Source organism: Osmia bicornis, chromosome 10 (genome assembly GCF_907164935.1).
Source record: "Osmia bicornis bicornis chromosome 10, iOsmBic2.1, whole genome shotgun sequence".
NCBI classification, from domain to species: Eukaryota; Metazoa; Arthropoda; class Insecta; order Hymenoptera; family Megachilidae; genus Osmia; species Osmia bicornis.
Genome location: NC_060225.1, coordinates 9,842,061 through 9,859,219, shown reverse-complemented (window position 1 = coordinate 9,859,219; position 17,159 = coordinate 9,842,061). Strand labels below are relative to the sequence as shown.

The 17,159-nt window shown below is 44.2% G+C and overlaps 1 protein-coding gene across 14 annotated transcripts in view; it reads right to left on the bottom strand.

Annotated features, from left to right (window-relative positions):
• LOC114874264 (runt-related transcription factor 1-like) overlaps positions 1–17,159 on the bottom strand; it is a 78,216-nt gene that overhangs the window by 43,079 nt on the left and 17,978 nt on the right. For 12 of the 14 annotated variants that reach the window (XM_029183397.2, XM_029183403.2, XM_046287299.1 and 9 more), the window contains exons 6-8: positions 15,925–16,224; positions 13,804–14,435; positions 9,350–9,431 (exon numbers count right to left, since the gene is read on the bottom strand). In XM_029183397.2, the coding sequence (XP_029039230.1) occupies positions 14,095–14,435; positions 15,925–16,224 (641 nt within the window). In that variant the 3' untranslated portion in view covers positions 9,350–9,431; positions 13,804–14,094. Of the gene's footprint in view, positions 1–9,349; positions 9,432–12,912; positions 14,436–15,924; positions 16,225–17,159 lie in introns of those variants that run through there. The other 2 variants (XM_029183398.2, XM_029183406.2) reach the window with 2 other exon arrangements.

Here is a 17,159-nt window from a genome sequence, read left to right as displayed (position 1 = left end):
ATGAAGTATAAAATGAAATTTGATCGTTCAACAAACGATCGTTGCTTTAAACGAGATTCTAGATGACGTTGGTGTTGATGTTACGATGAATATTTCCGACAAGAACGAACGTTTCATTCTGGAAGGCAACCGTCGCTTTGAGATTAAAGGCTGGCCGGAACGAGCGACCGCCGAAACGCGGAAAGACTGCGGATGCAGGTTGCAGCGAGAAAATTAATTGCTCTGCACTTCTGCGGTCACGAATTACGACCGATGCGTATCCATTTCTCGTGCACGTTGATGCACGAAGATTTGTTCGTCCGATTCAAAGCATTGGCCAGAGCAACGAGTATATCTCCAACGAGATAGCACATCCATCACTTTCAACCATCGAATTTTCGACAAAATTTATTTTATAAAAATGATAGATAGTTCTAGTTGGAAAGTTTTTCAAAGGACTCTTTTCGAGCAAGAAGGGGATCTTGTTCGCGAGGATTTCGATCAGATCAGCGTGGATTACCATCGTGAATGAGAACCAAGCACGGGAATCCCTGTTGGTGGGATGTACGGAGGTTTGCGAAGCCTTATTAGCGATTTAGGGTGATTCGCCCCTTGTAGTATTGACTCGAGGCCGGCTGCCTCTGGGAATTAAAAATCGCTAAATTCGGTTACACAGCCAGCGCGTTTCGTTTCATCTCGCAGCCCCTGTCTCAGAGCAGGACCGAGCCAATCGTTCGGCGAATTTCATCGAATTAAAAGCTCCACCCCGGAAAGAATGGGTGTCGAACGATCAAGTGGCTAAACGCGACGCTTCCGTCGGAATTCGGATCGTCGCCGAGGCGGCGCGTTTAACGAGTCGAGAAAGTTTCTTGATTAATTAGCACGCATCGTGGATTTATGAAAATATTCATTTATCTAATAATTTAGTATTTGTTTGATTCGCGAAAAAATACGCGCCACGATCGCTGTTTAAATTTGAAAGTTGATCGAAACGAGGCTCGCGCTATTTTTCCGGCCGCGTGTTTTTATCGTCGCGCGTCGATTATCGATCGAAACGAGGGGGTGGGTAGGGGATGGAAAAAATCTGCGCGGGTGTCGATTCGGCTGGCGGCCGTTCGAGATTATTTTTTGTCGGTGAACCGTCGCGGTCGAGTCCGGGGGCAAGTTTCTAGTTAGCCGAATCGACGCGCGTCCCATAGGGGATGAAACGATATTATTTGGCTGTCGCGTGCCTACCTGCCTACCTGCCTGCCTGCCTGCGCGTTTCCCGCTTCGACTACGTTAATTCCATGCATTTAAATTGTCATTAGCCGGCTTGCAGAACAAAGTGTCGCGCTTATGCACCGTGACGTTCTTCCCACCCCTTGTTTCTTCATTCTCCCACTGATATTTCTATCGAACAGTTTTAAAGGAATACCAGTTTGACCAGAGATTCTTACATCTTTCGACCACCGTATTTACCCCCTTTCCCTCCGTCTCATCGTTACCCGATCCTGGTGGCGAAAAAGAAAGCTGCGAAAGCCATGAAGAATGGCGACACTCAATCACGCCAAAGACAACCGCCTGGGAGGCGAGCGTCCGAAACAATACGAAACAAACGGCCCCCGGGGGCGGATATTAGTTTTTCGATTCCTCGAGCCCCGATCGACGACTCAGCCGCCGCCGAATCCCCTTCCCTAGACCAACCCCTGATGTTATTTTTCTCAGTCATATTCCCAGCTGCGCATTTATCACTTTTAAACGAGCCTGCAAGTACTCTTTCTCTCTCTTCTCTTCGTCTTTCAACAGTCTTTCGCTTCTCCTCTCTCTTGCCACCCTTCGATTTTACGATCTTCGTTCCTTTTTTTTTTCGTAATGGAACGGTGGATGCAAAAGAAAAAAGAAGCGAAAGAAGAGGAAGGGGTCATAGTGGAGACAGGCTCTCTCGAGCAGTACCTCGGAGGGCCATAATTCTGCCACACAGAATTTCACCCCATAGTGATGGCGGTGGTCGGTGTCTCCACGTTCGTTCGTTGTTTCGTTTCTACGTTCTTTACTGCCCATCCTGGAAGGGTTACAATGTTCTTTGTGCACGTTTCCTGTTTTTCAGCAAGCTTCGATTCATGGGACACTGGGAGCGTGCGACGATAAGGAGGAATCGTTAGAACGTCGATGAATTATTGCAGGTGCTATTTCCAAAAGTCATTTTTCTTCTCGTCTTCAGATTTATACTCGTTGCTATCCAGATTCCAAGAGAACAGGTTAGAAGATCATGCAATTCAATAAAATTCTCAACCCTCTCGCGCACGATCCACAAATCTTCGACTGGCGAACCTCAGACAGATCTTGATATATATATGTATATATATCGAAAATAGTGGCGTGTACCCAAGCTGCTGACAGAGGCTGGAGGATTCTGGGGTTGTATGGTAGGTGGAAGACAGGGCTGTATACTAGAGGGGCGCATAACTCATTCCCTGAGGGCAACGTCAGTGATGTACAGCGGTTGTGGGACAGCGAGGAGGACGAGGTTTATCGGGTGGAGACAGTGGCAAGGGTGAATCAGCCCTTAATAAGCCAAAGTGCACGCGAGTTGCGAGCAAAAGAGAGAAAGGAAACTCGGCTAGATTTATGATCGACCACGTTATTGTTTGAGGGCTTATCTTTTGATCTGGGAAGAACAGCTTCTTTAGCGAAAGTAGATTATTCGTCTAGTATTTGTGTCAGAAATCTACAATAATTGTTTAGACAAAGTCGTCTGATGAATCGTTACGTTTGATCCGAGATTAAAGTTTAATGCCAACACGGAAGATCCTAAACGTAGTCTTGAAATCAAGGGATCAGGGTGTTTGTTGGGGACGGTCACTTATTAATGCGGGCGCAGGGCCAAAGTAATTCCCTAGGCAGGGTTCAGCTTAGAAAGGACTTAGCCAATATTTGAATCCTCTCGCTAATACCTATCAGATACTTAGAAACTGTCCTCGTAGCAGAACAAACTTCTACGGTGAGTGCAATCCCCGATTTGCTAACATTTTACTACTTGATCGTGTAGCTTTTAACAAATTCGTGGATTATGTCTTGAAACAATTTAACATTTAACATACCACTCTATCTTCTATCCGACAAAAGCGTCAACTGATTAATGAAGAAGTTAAAGACAGGAAGAAAGGTGGCCACGTACGAACGAGGGGTGTTCCGTTGAAAGCGATTCGCCGAAGATCTCCCTCGGCCAACATAATCACCGATAATAGTCGGTCCGCTTCTAAAAACGGGAAAACTTTCCTACCATCCCCTGGTCGGTTCACCTTCCAAGACGTTGGAGGGGCTTCCTTGGCTGAGAAGTTGGTTTACCACCCCCGGGGGTGGTTAGCGGGTCTAGTTAAGGGGCGTCTTAATTACCCACCGTAATGAACACCTTGTCGTAAAAACTTGCGCCGGTTTAATTATTTCAGAGCAGCCTCCCTTGCCGATCTCCTTGCTCGGTTACCCTCGTTTTTAGGGGGGTTGTTGTTCTCCACACCACCCTCCGAGCTAAACGGAACTGACAACAACAGCCGAAGATTTCTTTTTCGATTAGCAGACACTTTCACCCTCTCTTAAACGCGTCCTTTTAATTTTTACGTTTTCGAAAATGAATTGTTAATTATATTTCTATTTTCATGTATTTAAACCTTTTTGAATTGTCAAGAGATAAAATTTTATAATAACACCCAGGATATTAGATAGAAGATTTCGCGAGGGTGCGTGATAGAAAGTTTATATTTTCCCTCGTAAGAGAGGGTGGGAAGAAAAAAAAAAATCGATGTCCACGATCGACCCCGTAACATTTTCAGCCTGAACACGGTGCTAAGGTCATCGAGGTGCAGGCGAGGAAAACGCAATAAAGGCGCGTGCCCATCTACGACGGCGTCGAATCCAATTACACCCCCGTCCCGCAGCTCTGTCGGGGATGGCAATACTTTTTAAGGGGTGCGTCTGCAACGAGAGAACACGGAAAAGGCCCGTACAACCGGGTATTGCGGCACGGTTTGTCGTCTCTCGCTTCTATAAATTCGCGGGAATTAAACGAAAGAATGCGGTCTGCCTCGACGTACGACCAGGCCACCCCTCTCGCCCGACCCCTTAGCCCTTCCTCCGTCTGGCTCGCTTAAAAAGCCAACGTAGCCGGATTTTTTCTCTCGCTCGCGGCTCATTTTTGGGGGCTCGTTGGATTTTTAATTAAGGCCGCGGCGGTGACTCCCACGCCAAGAATGCACGGTATCGTGCGAGGTATTTTGCCGAAAAACCACCCCCTGTACCCTCGTCCATGTAGCTGCTACGTTGGACTGGCCTCTTCCTCGGCCAGCGTTATTTAATAACCACCGATTCGATCGTTTCCGATCGACGTTTTACTTTCTTTCCTCTTCACGGATATATTATACCTGGACTATTGAATTTTCTCAGAAGCATCGTCATTTTTGTGGTGGTTCATCTAATTTTCTATTATTTCTCTCTCTCTTTAGATACATATATAAATTTGGCAAAGTTCCTTCATCGAAAATATCGCAGACTACAGGATACAGTAAGAAGAAAGTCGAAGAAGAGAAGCATATTCACAGCCCCCAAGTTTTAATATTTAAAAGCGCATCTGAAATATGTCGATTGTGGAACATAAACACGAGGGTGTTCGAGGACTGGGTTGCCTCTTAGGGCCACCATAGCGCGTCCTTGGATGATTTATTCCTCGCGTTACTTCCTGACCTATGAGTTCATCTCGGGTGTGACTTCCCTCAAGGGGTGGCTCGTACCAAATTAGAATTCTCAAATTTGTTCAGCCAACACGTATGCTCGTATCGTATTCTTTACTCTTATCGAAACTTAATTTTCTCTGTCGATCGATTCGGAAATACCGAGGACGAACAAGAAGGTAAGATAATAAAGACGGAACAGGAACTAGGAAACTTTCCATTGGACACACAGGGAGTTTCGTCTAATTAGAAAAGTCACCCCGTCGTGTCGAGGAAGGGTGGTTGTCAGAAATTCCACGCAAAGGAGCAGACAGCCGGCTTCTTCGAGAATTATGCGCGAACGTTCGACCCTATGGCACTGTAAATCCACCGGTAATGTACACACATGAGACCAAGGGTGGCAGTGCAACCCTCGCGGTCCTTCCCAGCCGCGCCGCGATCGACCCTCTTAAACGTGAATTTGATATTCGTAAATCTGCCGGCCGGTTTCCATAAATCAAAACCAACCCTCGCTAGCTAGCTGCTATGGACTGCAGAAAAGCTCGACTGAGAATAAAGAGGACGAGGGTGGGAGGGGGTGTGCAGTCACCCCCCGGTGAACGGCAGACTTGAGAACATCCGCTCGACATCTTCTTTCTTAAAAATTGATTCCTCGCTGCCGCTTTGATCCTCCTTGGGACACGATGGAGCTACTTCTAGGGGTTGCAGAATGTTTCTCACCCCCTGCCGTTCGAAGCTTGTTGGTATTGTTTCCCGGAATTGACGAGTTTATTGTGCTTCGATTGCCCGAATCATTTCGATACCCAGTCGAATGTTTCTTCGAAAATAAAGGGAACGGAAAAGTTTGCTACCAGATGAAATTAATATAAAATTGAGAAAATGAAAATGAAATAGAATGTGAAATTCAATTTAAATTGGCATTGTTTCAATGCTCAGTCCAAGGGGCAATAGCCTTCGCTATGCGATACGTTAAACTTTCTACGTTTCGAAATTTCATGTTGCAACACTCTAAAATTTCTAACTAAATAAAAGTTTTTCGCGTGGACGTTTAGAGAAGGATGGTAAAATCCAACCATCAGATTTTCGCTTTTTACGCGGACAGGCTGGCCAAGATAATTCTCGCTCTCCTCAGATGTTCACTTCAATCTTTCGAGGAATATTTGAAGAGGCCAGATCAAAGCGTGTCTGGTCAATTTCATCAACATTTGAATACGATCTCTTTCTCTCTCTGTCCGTCGCGTTTCTTCCGCTATCTCCCGCTCGCCGGAGCCAACGAAACAACCCCAGCCTTTTGGATCTCTTTGCACGAACTGCGAAAAGAGCCAAGAGAAACGAGTCGAGAGAAGCTAGCAGACAGAGTGAAAAAGCGAGAAAGAGAGGGAAAACGGAGTGAAAGAGGATGGGGGATGAGAACTTTTGAAAAGTGTTGGGTAAAATGAGAAGCGTTAGACGAATGCGCCGATAACGTGGAACTCGAACATTCCGAAAGACATCCCCCGACTGACGCGATGCTCTTTTCGACTGATTCCACCAACTTTCAAACGGAGGATTCTTCCAGCGAAATTCTATTTCACGGATTCGAGCCTTTCCCACGACCGGATGAAACATCTTCCTTTGCCCTGGATACGATTAATCGGTCGACCAAATGTATAATTAATTAAGCAATGGACATGAAACGGAATACAGAGGATCTGATACAAATTTGAAGAAGGACTTTAAGAGATTTCATGTGTAATTTTCAAATTAACAAACCTAGAAAAACGTAAGAATAATAGTCGGACTGAAAAGATTCCGAGAAACTGGGAGACGTGGTATCGAGTTGAAAACTTTCGGAAAAGTAAAACGAGATAACGTTGACCGAATCTTGTTCTAGGAGTTAAAATAGCGAAAGCAAGGGGGTGGCGAGATTCGCATAAATTCAGCCGCGTCTCGGGATACGGTACCGAGGAGGGTAGCCGAGTGCGGCGCGATCAAAGCGTAATTTTAATTAGGCAGATTATACGGAAAGATAAAAATTATTAAAATTATTGCCTTAATGAAAGGGAACCTTCGCCTGGTTTACGGAGGGACGCGTAATTAAACGTCGGGAGTAGCTTCCCCCTGGCGAGGGTTGTTTCGTTACCAGCCCCGCATACTGGCTAATGTAGCACATTGCCCAGTTGAAAAAGCTACAATTTCTAATTATTACTTTCTTTCACTGATTTATCGATCACTTCGATCGATTAATTTAACAATCATTTCAAAAACAAAAATAAATCCACTGTAGATCATTTTAAAAATCACACAAAATTTCAACTTCAGTCACTTCAGTTGCTACATAGAAAAATAAAAAAATATTCAAATACCATTTTCTTCGCGTTTCGAATATGAACTTTACCCGAGATTCACCCCTTTTCGATCGGAACGAAATTACTCGCGAAGCAACTAGCAGTCTTACCTCGTCGTCGTCAAATTCGCGATGTTACTAGAGGGTAAAAGGGAAGGTGGTTCGAAAGTCAGGTGACATCTTCGTGGAATTCTTCAACGGAGACCAAGTTTCTGTGAACAGGTCGAGGGGAGCCAATGGAAGGTCGATAAGAGGGCCGCCCCCTGCTGATGGCAGATCAGCCCGCAAACCGCAAGGTGCCACCACACCCCCAAAAACCATCCCTGGCACCCCCGCGGCCAATGATCGGGCCTAGCCACCCCCAGGACCACAAACCAACCGCAAGACGATGCGCAGAACCGCCTCGTTCACGCACGTACCGCGCATTCCGACCGCAAAACAAAATGGTGCCCAGAAGGGTGTTAAGATTTTCCACCGTGATCACCCCCGAGGAACTATGTCTTTGGTTGCTCCAGGGGGGGCTTGAAAGGATGGAGGCTTTTGTATGCTGTGCGTAACGAGGATTCAGGTGATGTAATAGTTGCACTAGCGGGTGCTATGGGGGAAGAAGAAGAAAATTAAGGGCAATAAAAATGAAAAAATTGTATGGTGTACTTGATCAGAGTTGAGATATTTGATACGAATAAAGGTGGAACGTACAATAGTTGTACTTAATTGAAATTCTAACCCTTCGATCTTCCATCTATCACTTTAAATCTTTGAGTCAAAATAGAAAAAAAATTGAAATTGCACTCGTAATTATTTAAAAAAGCATCCAAGAGAAAAGGAGAAGATGTAAAAGGTGGAGAAGGTGAGGTACAACGCGGCGAAGAGTAATCGTCGTCAACTCGTGGATCGACTAGAATTTTTCTGGGTGAGTTCTCATGAGTGTTGGCACCTCGGAGAGGTGGGTGAGGTAGCGGGTAGAAGGCTGGGGTTCTGAGGTACCCCAGCGTGGCCGTTGCGGCAGCGGCTGGGGGATGCCGCGCACCCGCGGTGAGAGAACAGCCGAAAGGGGTGGGTGCGAAGATGTCAGGGTATGAGGGCGAGAAGGAGCCAGGTGGGAGGAGGGATTTTGAAAGAGGGTCGGTGGTCGAGGTGGAGACGTGGAGGTGGAGACGACGAAGGAGAAGCAGCTTCGTGGAGTAAAAGCTGGCAAAGGGGTAAAGGGTGAGGAAAAGTGAGGAGAAGGAGGCGGTGGATCCGGGGGTGGGTTGCCTAGCTACCGGCGAGACCCGGCCAAGATACTCGGAGATCTCTCTCTGTACTGTTTTAGGTCCGCTTCGCATATTTTGCCATCGAGTTTGACCATGTTCTTTCGGTAACTTTGACTTGGTCAACAACCACGGGAATGAAACGACGAAACGACGAAAAATATTCAAATAGACCTTCTCTCAACACTTACATCTTCTCTAAAGATTTGGAGCATAATTATGGGCCCTGAACATAATTTTTTTTAAAGTATGGAAACATGTACTCGAAGTTAATTTTCCTTTCTTCGTTACACGGGGTTACACGATTAAATAAATGTCGATAAAACGGAATAAAAGTCTGAGCAAACGTTTTCCGAATGGAACGAGAAGGATAACAAGGCATCGAAGATGACGAGGGAAATTAATTTCCTTCCTCCGGCAAGCACGGTGCTCTTTACACTGGAGGAAATCTTCTTTTCGTATTTGCATAGGCAATGGGAAATAAAAAATTGAACATCAATCCAAGGGAGGTGGGGAGAAGAAAAAGAAATCACGACGAGTAGGAGGAAAATAATTGGGAGCACTTTTGAAGCCCAAGCGAGGGAAACTCTTGAGTGTCTGACCCTTCGTGAAATCCCGTGTACTTTTTCTTGCTCGTTTCCGATGCAAATTTCACGTGAAAAGCTATTCCCGTGTTTCTTAACAAGACCACTCACCCCCTTCCCCCTTTTACCCGAATATAAATATTTTTCGACAAATAATTACTTTCTAGACTATCCTTGTCTAGTATATAGACTGTCACACTACATCTTTAGTGTGAATTTTTTTCAAGACTGGGCACACCATATTCATAACATTAGCTAAAAGGACAAAATTAAGTATCCCCAATATGTTAAAAATTAACTTTGATAAAAACTGACGGAGCAAAGTTATTGTAAAATAAATATAAAATAAAATGTTGTAAGAACTTTGTTTCATTCATACTTTTTCATTGAAATTTTTGAATATTTGAAATAAAAAAAAAGTGGGGATACTTTCTTTTTCAAAACGCGTACTAGTGCCGCCCTCAAGCGAGCAAGACAGCAAAGACATTTAAGAAGACTCACCCTCTTTCTTCTCGCCACCCTTAAGAAAGTAGTCTCCACCCTCGTGGTAAGGCAGCTCACGAACGAGTCGGTAAAGATCCACCTGCAATAAGTATTTAAAAAATAAAATTTCTTTTAAACTAAGGACCAAATTTAAAATTCTGAAATACTTTTCATTTCATTTAAAAATAAACGTATCTAACATATTGTTAGAAAATGAAATGAAAGAGAAATAAATACTTTGGGGGTTGTGTTTTTATTTCGATCTTAATCATCAAATACTAAATGAGTAATTAAAAATGAGATGAAAAACAAAATGTAAATGTATAATAATTTACCGTTGGATAGTTCTAAAAAAGGTGCGTAAAGAAGCAGAAGAATCTCAAAGAATTGTCGGTAAGAAAGGAAAAGAATAAGACGACTTTCTTAAAGAAGTGGCGCCTCCTTTTAAGAACTCTTTAGTACTTCTGTTCACCACTAAGAAAGGATGGCGCCTATGCTGAAGAAAACTACCCCTTTTTGCCCTCCGGCAGATCTTCAACCCCCTCAAAAAAAATAATCTTCCCTACATTTCTCGAAAGCCAAACCACTGCTGTCAACTATCTAACAATCAAAATAATTTAAACAAAACGTTGAGACATTTCTATAATTCCCAGCGAAATTACTACGATTTAAATCCAAGAGCGAGTATTTCGCTGGCACATAAACGTGGAACCTTCTCCCTCAGAAGGAGAAACTCTTTTTTTTCCCAGGTTCACCCTCTTTTCCAACCACCCCATGGAACGGGGATGTTCCAGGGTGTTCCAACAGTAGGAAGAACAAAGGATAGGCTGACGGTCGGTTAATTTAATCTAAGCAAACATCATATAGATGGTAGGTGAATGTGTAGCACAGGGTAGAGGCAAGGTTGAAGGAGGGTTGGAACTCGCTGGAAGATAGAGGGTGGAAACAGGGGGTAGAAGGAGTAGGAGGTGGTTGCAGACTCGGAATCTAGATACATACGTAAGTACAAGAGTATTCAAGACGGTGCTGAGGAACGATGTTTAGCATGTAGATGAAGATCTTGGTAATCAAGGGTTGCAGCCCCGCGGGCGTACTTCGTCAAGTCTTACTTATTTCTGGCCGTCGTCATGCGATCCGCGATCCGTCAGACACTCTTACCCTTACCACCAACCCTTTCGAGATTCTCGTGAATTTTGTAAAGGGAATTTTTAAAACTTCGTCTCGACGCATAGAATCTTAACTTATTAAAATTTCTATGAATTACCCTCGTCTAATTAACTTCAATTAATTTTTCAATTATGCACCCCTGATAAACATAATCGCTTTCCCTGAAGCTTCATCGAGTTGACCAAATTTTGCTGGTCGATCTCGAAACAACTATCGGATGTCTGTTCAGTATGCAGAGGGGGTGAAAAAAACGCGAACGAAAAATGCCCCAGAGCCCCACATACCATACGGATCGAACACACAACACACGGCCTCATCGAAAAACCTTCCCCTTTTTTCTCTCTGTTTCTCATTCCCTGTCGATCCTCTCTCACCTTATGCACGCATAGAGTGCACGTGGCGTTCACCGTAAACGTTCGTTCGGCTTGGCAAGCCAGAAACGAAAGGGGTTGAGGGGGGTGAACAGGGTGAGCCTTGGTCGTTACACGCACCGGTCACTGCCACCCCCGTTGGCTATCGCCAGCACAAGCCCCCATGCAAAATCACCCTTTGTCCCGGTCTCGATAGGAAATTACTTTTTGTCCGTCGATTACGGGGTGAATTTTCGGACAACGAGACCCGATCATTTCGAACGAGATACGGCTTTGGTTCGAGATACTAGCGAGAAGGGGTGTCTCGTGCTTCGTTACCCGACCACCGTCGTTCTACGATTAAATCGCAGGGCCAAGTAACGTTAACTCGCTAACGATTACCATTTACGAATTCCATTTCTTTGATTTTTCCTCTGCTGATTTTCAAAAGAAAACTGTACTCTATCTTATGAATTTACAACCATGAGCTTGCAACGCTCTTTGCTCTGGACAAAACAACAAAGAACCAGAACAGGAAGCAACCCCTTTTCTCTCCAGTACAGAACAATAACCACCCGAACGCGATTGTTCTTTGTCCCGGATTCGATTTACGAGACCGCGTCTCCAAGAAGAGAGAAGTATCAAGAAAAATCGCGAGGCTGTCTCGATGACACGGTTGAATTTACCGGCAATTGGTAATGCGGCTCGACTGCAGCACAATAAATCGGTATGGCCAACTGGTCGAGCCAACGAGCCGTGTCCCTCGTTGCAACCAATTCCTCTCTTTCCCTCTCGCTCTCTTCCTCCCTGTGTTCGCGGAAGAGATAGTACAGAGAGGGAAGAAGAATAGATCGGTCGGCAGAAAGAGAGAGAAAACGGTGGAACACACGAGGAGAGGGATGAAAAGGCAGAAGGGGGTGAAAGAGGGACGCAGACTATCCCGACGTTTACCGCACGCTATTCTTCATACTCCATTATCCGTGCTCCGCTCCACTCTGCTCCATTATGCTGGCAACGCGTATATAAACGAGGAGTCGCGCGGTTCCAAGCGCCACCGTCGTGTCCGTCAGCCGACTACCTTCGCGAAACACCGATAAACACCACTCTGTGTGACGTGTGGGGGCTAGTTTACCAGCGACACGTGACGAAAACGTTACCTTTTTAATGAAATTTGTAAAATTTCTAAAAATAATAAAGATATTGAACGATTTGAGAGAAGGGAGGCTTGGGCTTTCCTGTTTCCGCGTAATCGGTTCCTAAACATTTCCATTTGAATTCTTCAAGTTGAATTGGAAAACATCGATCGATGGTAAAGGGGTTGGTAATCAGCGAATTATTCAGGAAACTAAAACACGTCCGCCAGGAAAATTTAATCTCGAGGATCGCTAATATCGAGCAACCGAAGCTCTGAAACGGTAAATTCGAAACGCGAATTCGTTAGCCGCTTACACAGGCGGTGGCAGAGGAAAGCAGAAGGCAGAGTCTTCTCTCGGGGTCTACGTTTAATTAAATCTTTTGCGAATTTACATACACGCAGCTACGTTGGCAAGGATCCTTTGGAACACGCCGGCTTTTGGGGAGAGAAGCTTTGTAGAGATTCGTATCGTTACCTGTGCAACCCTTTACCTGACTGAAACACGTCATTAAAGAGACCGATCTTATGTACTTTTTACGGACCGCATAACGTCGATCCCTTGTTGTTCAGGGGACCATGGTTTTGAACACCTGACCGGCAACCGTAAACCGATTAACTCCTTTGATTGCCAACTTTCACGAATAAACGTCGGATTTTTTTCCCTTTTTCTGTCATTTAGAAGGTAGGAATATTATGGGAGGTGGATAACTGAGTACCATTTGTACAACATAAAACAGAAGAAAAATACAAAAATGCAAAGGATTAAAATACTTTGCACAATACTCTTATAGAATATAGAAAATAACATCAAAGAAACCAAACTAAACCAAAACAACTTGAAAATTACTAAGAACGAACCAATATATGGACCGGCAAGAACCACTCCTCTGCTGTATTTTGAAATACACTTTTATTTCGACTAGGTTAAAAACTACGATAACAATAGGTCGGTAGATATGTATATCGGAAATTATTCTTTTGAGGGGGAGGCGCAGAATGTTAAGTCGTCGGTGTGAGAAAAAAAAAACAACGATTAAATCACCCACCGACGCGTTCAATTTGATTCACGCCATAGGACACTGTGACGCAAGTTTCGGTTTCGGTTTCGTTTTACCAGAAGAATTTCGATGTGAAAACGTTTCCGCGTCGCGTACCGTCGCGACGACAAGCTTTCCTTCGTTGAATCGTGACAAGTTTTCCATTCCTCGTTCGCGAGAGACGTTTCTTTTTTTTATCGTCGACTCGACCGAAACGCGATCCCGTCCGCACAATTCTCTTTAACAAATTTCCACGTTTCTAACTCGACGAGAATTGTAACGCCGGATCACGCTCGGACGACATTGCACGAGCCCGCAGTCAAATCGATCGCGTTATACTATGAAAACATAATCGAAAGAAATCGAACTTATACCGACTGTTTCGTAGACGCATGACGCTGATTGAGTCGTACCTGAACACCTTTTCTCCATCAAAATTTTCTACAACAAAATAATTCACCAAAAACGGCCTGTATGATTTTCACACTCCAATTCAGCTTGAAACAAAAGTAATTTCAGAGAAATATGTATACGGACAAACAGAACACCAATAACCATCGTCAAAGCAGTCGGTACACTTCGTCGCACCTCTCGTAGTCAGTCAACAGTGATGAATGACACGATGAAACGACAATGCTCTATCTATGTACAGTGTTTATATACATCATCATCATCGTCATTATCACCGGACCAGCACCAGCACATTCACGCGCGTCTCACTCATTCCGTATTTTTCATTCGCAAAAATCTCGTTCTCTCTTGTTTAATTACAAATCAACCCACCCTGGAGATTCGTTGAGACACAACCAGCGAAAGGATCGTGATTCGTTTCACCACCGAACCTGCACCATAATACCGTAACTTGTTATGTTTCCAAATCTTTCGTTCGTTAATGCCCACTAAAAGTAGCTAGTTTCGTATCGAGCCAGCACATCTCACCGATCACAGTTTTGCTCGTCGACGATAATTCATTGTTTCTCTTTTCTTTTTTTTTTTTTTTTTTCAATGAAAAAAGATGACGATACCCAACGATAGAGGCTCGTTCGACGAAATTCCTAGAAGAAGACCTTTGTTTCAATAAGGCCTCCACACGTTATTGTCCGGTCTGACTTCTCCCTCTCTGACGCTGCAACTTTCCGTCACTGCTCTCTGTTCAGGGCTCTCAGAATTTTGGAATTGATTCCCGTACAGCTGAGAGTACAGGATGCTAGGGAGCACACCGGAAGTTGGAAAGTAGTTGCCATAATTTTGTCCAAAGGCTTGCTCCTCGTGTACGGGACTCTCTGTGGTGCTCGAGTCCGTCGACAGGGATCTCGGTGACATGTACTCCTGGTACCGGATCGACGTTCCAGACATCAGGCTGCTCAGTGGATCCAGTGAATCGGTTTGACCCGTCGTCGTCGAGTCTGGCACCACTGTCGTTTACAAAAGAGAAAACAGCTTTTGGGCGTTAATTTTCCACTCGTCGAGGAAAAGGATGGACATGGATGGCTGGGAGAATGATGCAGATGGTGTTTCACGTTGCAATCCGTATTAACTTGTAATGTAAAATTATCCTGGAGGCCTCAGAATGATAGATTAAGAATGGTTTTTGAAAATTATTTCAAGCGACAATCACAGTTTGTACGTTTTGCACCATCAATATTTACATCATGTACGGCATTCTGCCATTCTAGCTCCTACGCAGCCATTTTATCTTTTCTTTAATATGTTAATACTGGAAATTGTAAACAGGATTTTGTTTAATAAATATCTGTAAAGATAACTTTCGTATCGTTTATACTCTTCGAGATAACCATTCTTAAAGTCAGTTGAATTGAGACCTCCATGGTTCTCTTCCTCTCTGATCCTATTGTTTGTTATAATTACAAGTTGCTTTTTAGCTGTACCAATAATAATTGAAAAATAAACTTTATGCAACAACAAATTAAGGAGAACCTGTTCATTTTGTCCCTTTGTTTCAACTCTCAAACAATGAAAAATAAATCTAACTGTGCGTAAGACAAAAAGTTAAGCCAAATTAACACTAATTCCTATAAAACAATTACATTTAACAACAATATAACTAAACATTTAAACCCGTTTTCAGTGATAAAAAATGATGTACACAAGTCCAATACACTTTCAAACACAGGTAAGAATCGTACTAAAATTACTAAAAATTTAACCCGTTGTTATTAACAAGGTAATTAATATTTTTTAATAACTGGGACATTTAAAGCATCGGTGAACTTTCTAGTTTACAATGGTATCAGTTTCATGTCGATACACCTACCCGTTCCCGAGATATCGTCGTTCAAAGAGAAGCATAACTTTTAATATTTTACTATGTCCGTCCTTGTCGCGCTCACACCTCGGTCACTGACCTATCCCCAAGTCACGTGACCGGTCATTCGCTAAAGCCGAGTCAGCAGGATTTTTACTATTACTATCGTGCGTACGCACTTCCTGGAAAAAATGTAGGTCACGGAGTTTCCCGCGCACCGCGCGCCCCATTCATAAAACCCTGCGCTGCGCATCATTGGAGCGCTACAGTTTTAAATGGCTGTATCTTGGGAACCAGTTGAGATATCGACATGAAACCAAGTGCGTTATCTTCAGCGCACCTTCCTCTGTCCTCTGAATAAATATCCTATAAAATTTGTTTGGTCCTTCCGGTTGAAATTTACGATCAAAGTTGATACTACACTTATACTGTATTGGAACAAGTTTTTTTCAAAGTTCCAATAGAAATTTTGTTAGCTAAACTGCTCCTTGCAATCATAAAAATCTTTTCCGGGAATTTTTTCATTGCACCCGCAATTTCACGGAGTTAAAATGATATTTTGTTTCCATAAACAAGTCCTTCGGAGGGATGAAAAGCAACTGGTCGAGAACGAAGGAAGGAAAATCGACAAGACTTACGAGAAGATACCGCTGAGAACGCATCCTGCTGTGCCGTGGATCCCGCACCGGTACCGGAAGTGACAGTGGATTCCGCTGTGGAATCGGGCGCCGTCGGTGTGTTCATAGACGCGGCGCCCGCGAAAGACGCCAATGACGATGACGGCGGGGGTGGTGGCGGAGGTGGAGGTGGCGGTGGCGGGGGTGGGAACGACGCCTGTGCCGCGCACGACGACAAAGGGCCAGGAAGATAACCAGCGTAACCAGCCGTGCTCCCATATCCCCATGAATTACTTGCAGTCAGACCGAACTGGGACATGTCTGAGGAGATTGTGCTCGTTTGAGCATCAAAATAGCAATCTTTGCTATTTCACAACCCGTGGTAATTGATTTAAGAAATAACAAATTTTGGACAAGCAAGCTCGAGCAACTTAACGCAATCGTTCACCCAAAATCTTTTTTCATCAATAAAGCGAAACATAAGGACGACGATTACAACATAGCGCAGCCAGAAGTTAAAATTAAAGGAACAGCATGGAAAGCGGTTTAAAAAGCGAAACATAGCAATTGCAAAAGAACACGAAAGAGAGGGAGGTAAAGTCAGGTTAATACTCGATGCAAATGACTTTTACCGATTTATATACGCCATAATCGAACTTCTTTTGCACCCTTCGAGAGGTGGATTTATTTTTGCGGCGGATAGGCAGCATCCCCCGATAGATTTTCCAATGAGTTACGGGGTTGAAGGTAGAAAGGTCGAGAGCACGGTTTGCGAAGAGGGGTGCAGCCGGACAGAAAACGTGGGGAGGGCACGAGATCAAAGGGTTGGTCATCCCCGCGTGGCTCTGGCCAACTCAAATAACCGGGGCTTCCCTCGACCAGCGCCACTGGGCCGTCGTTGACGACAGCCTAACCCTAAATAGTGCAAGCTAGCATGCTTTCAGCTCGTTCGTTCAATTTTCGGCAGAGCTATCCTCCTGATATCGCCACGTAAGGAGAACCTTTGATTAACGCGGCGCTAATTCGACGTGGTCCGTCAATTAAATCGAAACGAAACGATTGGTTCGATTGGTTACGTTAGGTAACGTTTATGGGAAAGATGCTCACGATGTTCACCGTTTACGTTCATCGGTGAAATCAAGACACGCGAAGGCGAATTATCGATGTTCGATGCGGTGAAAAAAAGTTAATAAAGGAAATACCTAGCATGCTTGATACTTTATCGAGGAATTCTCCGCGTTATCGCGTGACTCATT